This window comes from Echinops telfairi, unplaced genomic scaffold (assembly GCF_000313985.2).
Source record: "Echinops telfairi isolate 266 unplaced genomic scaffold, ASM31398v2 ScPeMD7_7465;HRSCAF=8503, whole genome shotgun sequence".
Classification (NCBI taxonomy): Eukaryota; Metazoa; Chordata; class Mammalia; order Afrosoricida; family Tenrecidae; genus Echinops; species Echinops telfairi.
In genome coordinates, this window is record NW_022111365.1 from 6898618 (window position 1) to 6907634 (window position 9017).

General features: G+C 43.4%; 1 protein-coding gene across 1 annotated transcript in view; it reads right to left on the bottom strand.

The window, feature by feature from the left end:
• CCDC15 (coiled-coil domain containing 15) overlaps positions 1–5861 on the bottom strand; it is a 109878-nt gene extending 104017 nt beyond the window's left edge. The window contains 2 exon segments of the mRNA XM_045283651.1: positions 5273–5459; positions 5772–5861. Of these exon segments, the coding sequence (XP_045139586.1) occupies positions 5273–5459; positions 5772–5773 (189 nt within the window). The 5' untranslated portion in view covers positions 5774–5861.
• Between the last annotated feature and the right edge of the window lie 3156 nt (positions 5862–9017).

Below are 9017 nucleotides of genomic sequence, written 5' to 3' on the forward strand. Positions count from 1 at the left end.
ATGTTTTCTCAATATTCAATTGCTTTTATATATAAAGCTCTTTCTTATACACATTAAAAAAAAAAAAAGGAAAAGATAGCGTAAGTGTCTGCAATTTTGCCTACTAGGACTCTGTTGTAAACGCACCAGTCTTAAAAACATTATTCAGTCCTATAACCCAAAATTCTGATAAGAGTAAGGAAATCACAGACATTCAGAAATGATGATGTAGACGTAACAAGTGATTATAAAGAATTTAAACTAAATCACAAACTAAAACGAAATTTCATAAGTACTCAAGTCTTTATTGAAATAAGAAGTTTCATTAACCCTTAATAAATTATTCTTAAAAAACCAATATTATGTTACACATTTTAAAAAGTTAGAATAGTTGAGACACACCAGATTCCTCACCAAATATGCCGTTGTAAAATTTAGTTTGAGAATATTGTTCCACTTTTAACTAAGCATGCCTTTCTTCTCATCTCTATTTAGAAAAGACCTACTCATTCTTTAAAACCATCTAATATTTCTCTCCCAGATCCTTCCACAATTCTTCCTCTAAGCTCTCATAAAATATGGCACCTATTTTCACTAAAGTTAATTGAGTACCGTACTTCTTGACTCTTACACTGATTATTAAGTCTTTGAGGGCAGAAAATATATTTGCTTCTTCTTTGTTTCTCATAGAGCACACAGCAATAGCTACATAAGACTCAAAGATAATACTCAGGGTTATGGGATTTATTAGGGATGTCCAATTCAAGAACAGAAATACTCGGGATACAGATCTTCACTTATGACAGCCTCTTTTCAGCCCTGCTAAAGCCTTCTCTTGGTCCTCAGCCTCTCACTCATTCCAAATCTTCATCTGCCCTGCTTGAGGAAGTGGTAAAAAATTCTTTTAGCTTTGCTAATAAATGCCCAGAGGCACTCAACTCTGACAGTAAAATTTGGATCAAAGCCCCATCCTATGGAGCAGGGAAGCCCACCATGCCATTTCCTGCCAGTATCCTGGTTCTTTTACTTCCACCTCCAGTGTCACAATTCTTTGTCTCCTGGTTTGAGGAGATTCAGCACCAGGATCTTGAAGTTATGCTCTGCTCTTGGCCCTTCTATCTTGATGGTAGCAAGATTGTTTCTACTTCTGAAATGGCTCATTTTAAACCTACTGGATGGCAAAACCAACCAATCCCCATATGATGGTTCTATACATCTGAGTTAGTTAATTGTGCCAGCCTGGCCGATAATCACATATGGGGCTAATTGAAAGGTGGAGGGATAAATAGGTGGTGAGCCTCGCCTTTCTAGTTCTCGGGTCTCTTGCTTTGTGATGGTTGTATCGGGTGCAGCTGCCTTAGCAGTTCCCTGCTTCAGCTTGCAAGATTGATTTCCTACAAGACATCCCCAAGGAGAAGCCGCATGGATCTATCCCGATGCAGCCCTGGGTGCTGGAGCAGCCGTGTGGAGACCCTTGCCAGTGCTGAGATGCTTACATGTTCACTGACTCAGCTTTCCTCCTGCAGTCGGCATTATTGCCTCTGTTTTGTGAGGTGAAGGACTTTGTGGACTGGTGTTGGGGGTATGGGTTAATGTTGGACTTGTGGGCTTGGGCAGCATTGGGTTGGGATGTTTTCGTGATGCACATTTTCTTTGCATAAAACTCTCTCTAATACATGAGTTGCTGTGGATTTGTTTCTCCAAAGTACCTAGACTAATACAACATCTCATCTGTATTAGCAGCAAGCTATTCAATACCCTTAATGGGTTACAAACAGCTCCTATTTGCTAGTCTTACCCAGTAGTTACTCTTACTCTTAAGTAATTCTTACTCTTAAGAATTACAAAGACTATGGCTAAAAAGAACCACATCAAGTAATTCACTGAAACACAACTTTCCAACACATTCTTCCTAAGGGTAAAATTGCCTATTGCTGGTTAATTGTCAGAAAGAATTCAAATGCAGTTTGAACTTATATCAAAACTCAAACTGGGGTTAGGGTTCTCACTGAAGACTCCAGTCTTCCACAAAACAAATGACATAATTTAAACTCTAATACAAAAAGTAAATATTGCTTCAGTCATACAATTAATTTCTCATAGCCTTTTTATACCCTATGGGCTACCCAAAAGGGCAATATAAAATGAGGTGTTTTTCAAAACAAGAATACATTTTGAAAAATTCACAGTGGAATTAGTGCTTCAATGATCTTGTAGTTAAACTCCACAACCACCAAACAAAGCCTTTTCATATCCTCTCAAACTAGACCTGGCATATACAATCCAATGAGGCAGAAGCGGCTGCATGATTTCCCAAGGTAGTCATAACACAACTTCTGCTTAGGTCTCTGGGAATGCTCAGTCTGGGTGAAGACGGCCACCATGTAAGAATTCAGACTACCTTGAGACTATCATGCTGTGAGGAACCCCGAACAAGCTATACATTGTGAGTGATGTGGAACAAGATGTCCAGCCAGTCCCCAGTCATTTTGGTCATCCTAGCGCAGGTGCTATATATGTGAGAAAGTATCTTGCCCATTACAACCCAGCAGATGCCACGCAGAGCGAACAAGCTATACATTGTGAGTGATGTGGAACAAGATGTCCAGCCAGTCCCCAGTCATTTTGGTCATCCTAGCGCAGGTGCTATATATGTGAGAAAGTATCGTGCCCATTACAACCCAGCAGATGCCACGCAGAGAACCAAAGAATCCAACTGGGGTAGCCATACCTGTCAATCAGGTCACAGCCTGATGCCGTTTCCTTGGGGCTGTGGCCTTCTATAAGGAGGGCCCTGGGAACCTCCCCTCCTGCCACTGACCCTGGGAGCTGTCAGAACCCTGCCATGTTTCCATTGACCTTGGAGTCACATAACTTTGCCCCCCAGAGGCCTGTGATTTTTCTGCACTCTGCATTTTCGTATGTGGCTGCATGAGTCTGAAGAGGGACTTATGGACTAGAGGAGGAAAGCTCTTTCTTTTTTAAATACTGAAAAAGTTTATATTTAGCATTGGCCAGCTCGGCTCACTTTAGATGATTCCAATTTTGTTGGCAACATCTAAAGCGTCAGTCAGGAGCCAGTCGAACATATGCCTTCTTCTCACCATCAAGCCTGATCAAGGTGTTGACCTTGGCTACGTCAATGTCATAAAGCTTTTTCACAGCCTGTTTGATCTGGTGTTTGTTTTGATCTGGCTTTGACATCCACGATGAACACAAGTGTGTTGTTATCTTCGATCTTCTTCATGGCAGACTCTGTGGTCAAGGGGAACTTGATGATGGCATAATAGTCCAGCTTATTTCTCCTTCCGAGGGTATTTGGGCTGCCTTCTTAGTCTCAGGGTCTTGGGCCACTGGAAGGTGGTTGACGTGCGGATCTTCTTTTTTTGTGGCTGTGGACGCCTTTCAGGACAGCCTTCTTGGCTTTTAAAGCCTTTGCTTTGGCTTCCGTTTGGGGAGGGGCAGGAGCTTCCTTCTTCGCCTCTGGCGCCATATACATAGATGAGTGGCACTAGAGCTTGTTTCTCTCGTGAACCTGGTGGAACATGCCAACCAGCAGCCATCTGAACTGTCCTAATCATCTCTAACTACTTGAATTACCCATCTTTGGTACCAGATAGCAAACTCCACTGGTGGCACACTTTTCAATATCTGACACATAATATTTGCTTGATGTCATTAAGTTTTAGGGTGGTTTGTTACATAGCAATGGAGAGCCAGAACAAATTATAAAGCTTTTCCTTTCCATTCCTTACCACTAAACTAACCATGCCATCATGTGACGAGTGGATTGCCCTTCCCCATCCAATCTCGCCCTAACTTTAAAAAACATTGAGGTAATTTATCTACTCAAAACACTGTATAATCATGCAATTAACCCAATAATATTAAGAATAAATCGCTTCTCAAAATTTCCCTATGATTCTCTACCACTCTTAATTTTCCACAATCCTAGCAACCACCATCCCCCATACTAACCCTTCCACTCCAATCAATCTATCCTGTTCATACTATTCTGAACACAAGTTGCTTATTTTTGACTACCACCAAACAAAAATCCCACTGCCTTCAAGTTGATTCCAACTCATAGCAACCCTATCTAGGGTTCCCCAGGCTGGAAACCTTTATGGGAATGGACAACCTCATCGAACTCCTAGAAGAGGTCAGTGGGTCTCCACCATCTCTGGAGCTGCAGTCCTACACTTGCCGGAACTACCACCTGGGCTCCTTTCCTGCTACCCCCATTCTCCTTAATTGAAACATCATCTCCTCTACTCTGATAACCCAAATTCCTTTTTTTTAATCATTTACTCTTAAGTACAGCACTTATCACAAGCCATCCATCCATTGTGTCAAGCACATTTGTACATTTGTTGCCATCATCATTTCCAAAACATTTTCTTTCTACTTGAGCCCTTGGTATCAGCTCTGCATTTTTCCCCCATCCTTAACCCCCCTCCCTCCCTCACCCTTGATAATCTATAAATTATTATTATTTTGTCATGTGTTACACTGACTGATGTCTCCCTTCACCCACTTTTCTGTTGTCCGTCCACCAGGGAGGGGGTCTGATGACCCAAATTCTTAATAAACTTCCTTGGTCACATTAATTCAGAGTCATATCTTTCTTCTTTGAGTAAGTATCATATGCTTAGCATTTAATCATATACGTTTCCCACTGTCATTGAGTTGACCCCAATTCATGGCAGCCTCATGTATCCCAGCAGAACTGTGCTCCACAGGGGTATGTGGTTTTTCAGAAGTAGATCATCAGACCTTGCTCCTAAGACATCGCCAACCTTTTGATTAGCAGCCGGGTACATTTAGTGTTTTCACTACCCAAGAATTATGCATATATGTATTTATACTGTTGGCTGCCATGCATTCCAACTCAGAGCAACTTCATGTGCCCAGAGTAAATCTGCTCTTGGGTTTTTAAGGCTCTAACCTTCTGGAAGCAGATTGCCAGTCCTGTCTTCTGAGGCGCTCAACGGTGAGTTCAAACCTCCACTCGTTTGCTTAGTAACCAAGTGCTTAAAACCTGTCCCGTCTTACACCATGGTAGATTGTGACAAACAGCACATGAGTAAAAAGTTCTAGACTATACCAAATAAGCTGCAACAAGTTTGGGCAAATGCATGGCTCTTCTATAACCCTGCCGCAAGAACTTATTTAAGGCAACCTGCAAACCGTATCCCCAGTTGATCCATCGTTATCCAAGCATCAGATATTAGAGAAAGCCAATAAAAAGCAAACGATAACAAAGGGAAAACATATTTCAATCAACACTCACATACGCGGGGATTTGCGAACTATCCGTCGAGGCAGGTTCCACCCATGCCCCCACTGGCACTATGGCCTGGTTCCTCTCAGCAAGCACTGTCAAGATGTCCTTACTCTTCAGGGGGTTCAAAGCCAGGGGCAGCCTTGGGGTATGTCGAGGATTCTTGAGGGGCGCCATCACCACTGGCATTTGACTCCTAGTTGGGAGAAAAGAAAAGTTAAGCCAAAACTCTAAAAAACCAATTAAACCATGAACTACACGGCCCAGAAAGGGGGAATAAGCTTGGGGGCTGGAAGGGGAATAAGCCTAGCTCCAGAGAATCAAAGAACAAGGGTTCTGGTGTAAAGAGATGAAGATTTTTGTAACGGGAAGAAATAAAGAGGGAATTAAAGGCTGACTCCTGGAAGGAATGGGGACGAGACAGAAAAATACACCGGACTGCGAGTGAGAAGCTGCACACGGTGGTGGGCACATGGACGTAGGAAATTTCAGGAGCAACACTACTAACATCCGGAGGGCAAACCGGGAACCTGGATTCAAATCCTCGGAAGCCGGTTAGAGCAGGAAATGCCGTGCGGCCAGGAGCCCGGGGCCTTCGGAGGTGCAGGGTCCCGCCGCCGCGGAGAGAACAACTGGCCGCAGCACCGCGGCCGGCCGCGGGCAGGCTGCTAAGCAAACCGCCGTATGTAAACCGCCACTTTCCCGCTCGGCCGCCATGCCCCGCCCAGCGTGGCCTGGGCCCGCCCCTTCCGGGCCCCGTCTGACCCCCAGGGCCGGAGCGGCGTCAGGGGCGGGGTTTACGCGCCGGAAGTTCGTTATCCCCGCTTCGGAAGGAGGAAGTGCGGAGCCCTTACGAACGCGACTGGTGAGACGCTGCTTTGGGCTGCGTTGGGCTGCTGGCCCAAGATTCGGTGTATCTCTGAGCGGAGCCTGGAGCAGAAATCATCAACCCACTGCTACAGAATGGACTCCGAGTCGTTGCGACCTGTTATAGATTGGCCGAGACTAAATCTTTGCGGGAGCAGCCAGCGTCATCATTCGCCCAATGTGTGGCTGGTGGATTTGAACCTCAGTCTTGCAGCCCAATGTCTAGACCATGGGCTGAAAGGAAACAAGATCCTTTGCATTGAAGATCTGACTGACCGAACTGAAGCACTGGAAAGGGTTGGAGGAGGAAAGCAGGCAAGCCTGTTGGGGGATTCCTTGTGAGGAACAAATTATGCCAACAATAAATCACGTTGATCCTTTTTACGACATAAGTTTTCAGATCCATTTTTCACATGTATTTCAACACTACAGCCTCATGCGAGTGGCCACCTTTTGCTCCAAGGCTTGCTGTAATCCTAGGACACTTCATAACCCTCTCCCCCACTCCTTTTTTTTTTCTCTTTTCTTCTTGTAAGATATTATTTTCCCCTTCACACCAAGTTAGGACCTGTGTACCTTCTAGCCAGGGAGTCTTGGTGGCATAGTGGGGTACGCCTTCAGCTACTAACCCCACGATCAGTAATCATACTACCAACAGCCTGGGGGAAGGGGGAGGGTCAGAGGGGAGATGTAGCTGGTCTATTTCCTGGAGACCCAAATCGAGCACTATCTTAGTCAGGGTTCCCTAGAAAAACAGAACCAGAGTAAGAGAAAGGAATATTTTTTAAATCATGTTATTGGGGGTTCATACAACTCTTATCACAATCCATACATCCATCCATTGTGTCAAGCACATTTGTACATTTGGTGCCCTCATCATTCTCAAAACATTTGCTTTCTACTTGAGCCCTTTGTATCAGCTCCTCATTTTTTTAATTGGGCTAGTCTGGCAAGTCCAGAATTCATAGGTCAGGTGAAAGGCTGATGATTCTTACAGGGAAGAATAAAGAGGGGTTATGACCCCCCCAAAAGTCTATAGTTGAGGTAGAATATACCCAAGGGGAACTCCCATTTTTTCCTCAGGACTATCAACTGATTGGTAGAAGCCATATATATTATTAAAGGTAAGCTGCTCTATTTAAGGCCAACTGATAAAACTGCATATAACTACTACACAACAACTAGAATAGTGTATGCTCAAACAGCTAGGTACCCTAGCCTTGCCAAGTTGGCACATAAAATTAACCATTACCCTGAGTGTTGCTGGGACTCAGGAACTGGAGGCCCGGGCAGTTGCTAACTCAAGTAACTCCTGGTATTTGGAATCCATAAACTTCTTATCCCTATTGTTTTCATTTTCAAAGAGATCTGCAGCATCTCTATGACCTAATCTGGACCACATTTTAAAGTCTTTTTTCTATTCCCTATTGACACTGTAGAGCCTTTGAATTTAACCCAATCTCATGGTTTCCCACCTGTAGACTTTCTGTATATGAGCCAATATATTTCTTTACAATGCATTTTTGCATTATGTTTTCTATTGTTTATAAAATATATAGAGTCCTGAGATTAGGAAAACAGAGGCAGTTGATAGGTAAGAAAAATGGAGCAAACAAATAAAAAACAACCAGAGAAACCTAGGAAAACTAGTTCCAGGAGGTGCCTAAGTATCTGTGCTTTCCAAAGCCAGTTCCAAGTCTTCAGTAAACATGCCTCTCCTCTTCTGGTAACCTCACTGGGATCTCTGTTCTTCAAAGCTCAAGAAGTTTGGCTAAGGTAACAGCCTTTAAAACAAACCTATATTTGGCCAAAATGATTTTATTTATCTTTACTAACTACATTATTGTGATAAAGTAAAATTACTTGTGTTGGCTCGTCTGTCCATGTCTTTATAACTCCCACCAAATGATGGAGCAGGGCCATGAAAATAGGGTGTGTGAAACATTATTGGAAGATTGGTCAGTTTTGCCATTTCACTGGGTATGTAAGAGTGAGTCCTCTTTGACACAGGGAAAATAATCCCAGGACCATCAAGAAAGAATAGCCACCAGCTGGGCACATGTGAGATCCCTGCTGAATTGGCAGAGACAGCAAGGGCACCAATGGGAGCAGCACTGAGATCATGAGAGAGCACAAAGAAACAGCATCAAAACAAGGCAGAGGGAGACCCATGGAACAAGGCAGAAGACAAGAGACCATGTAACTGAGAGGTCAAGGACCAGAGAGAGACATGCCTGCCACCATGGATGAGAAGAGGTGCTGCAGACAAAAGAACTGTATCCTTACCATTTTGTAAACTGTTAGCTTCCCCAGTAAACCTCATAAGCCTGAGTATTGTCTGTGAGTTCTATGTGGCTTGTGCAACAAATTCCCTAACCCAGCAGAGAAATAGAATGGCTTGGGAGGGATAATTGGTTTCAGAACAGGGTAAAGAAGGAAGCAGGATGAAAGCATCTCCAACCTCTACCTTGTAACAAATGGTCTTGTGTTGGTGTGGAGTTGGATTCTCTTCCTTTGTACCCACAGGGCATCAGATGTGGCCCCACACCATTTCCTCAATTATTCACCACACTTTTGACTTTAAAAAGTGTACTTCTAAACAGTAAGAATTTCAAAAGAGAAAGTTCTAAAATATTTTGTAGGAAAAGTAACAAGGCAATCATGACAACTAGATAGCTAAGTTAAAAACAAGTCACTCATTTTTCTCCAACCATTTATTTGCATATAATTTACATATACCAAGTCATTCATTTTTGTGTGTTCTGCTTGTTTGTTAAAATTATCTACTATAGCCCCTCCCCTGAGAAGAATTTATTTCAGAGACAGCACTGAATCCGCAGCTCAGGGAGAGGGACTTGTCTGATCAGAGCACCCGGGAGCAAATGAA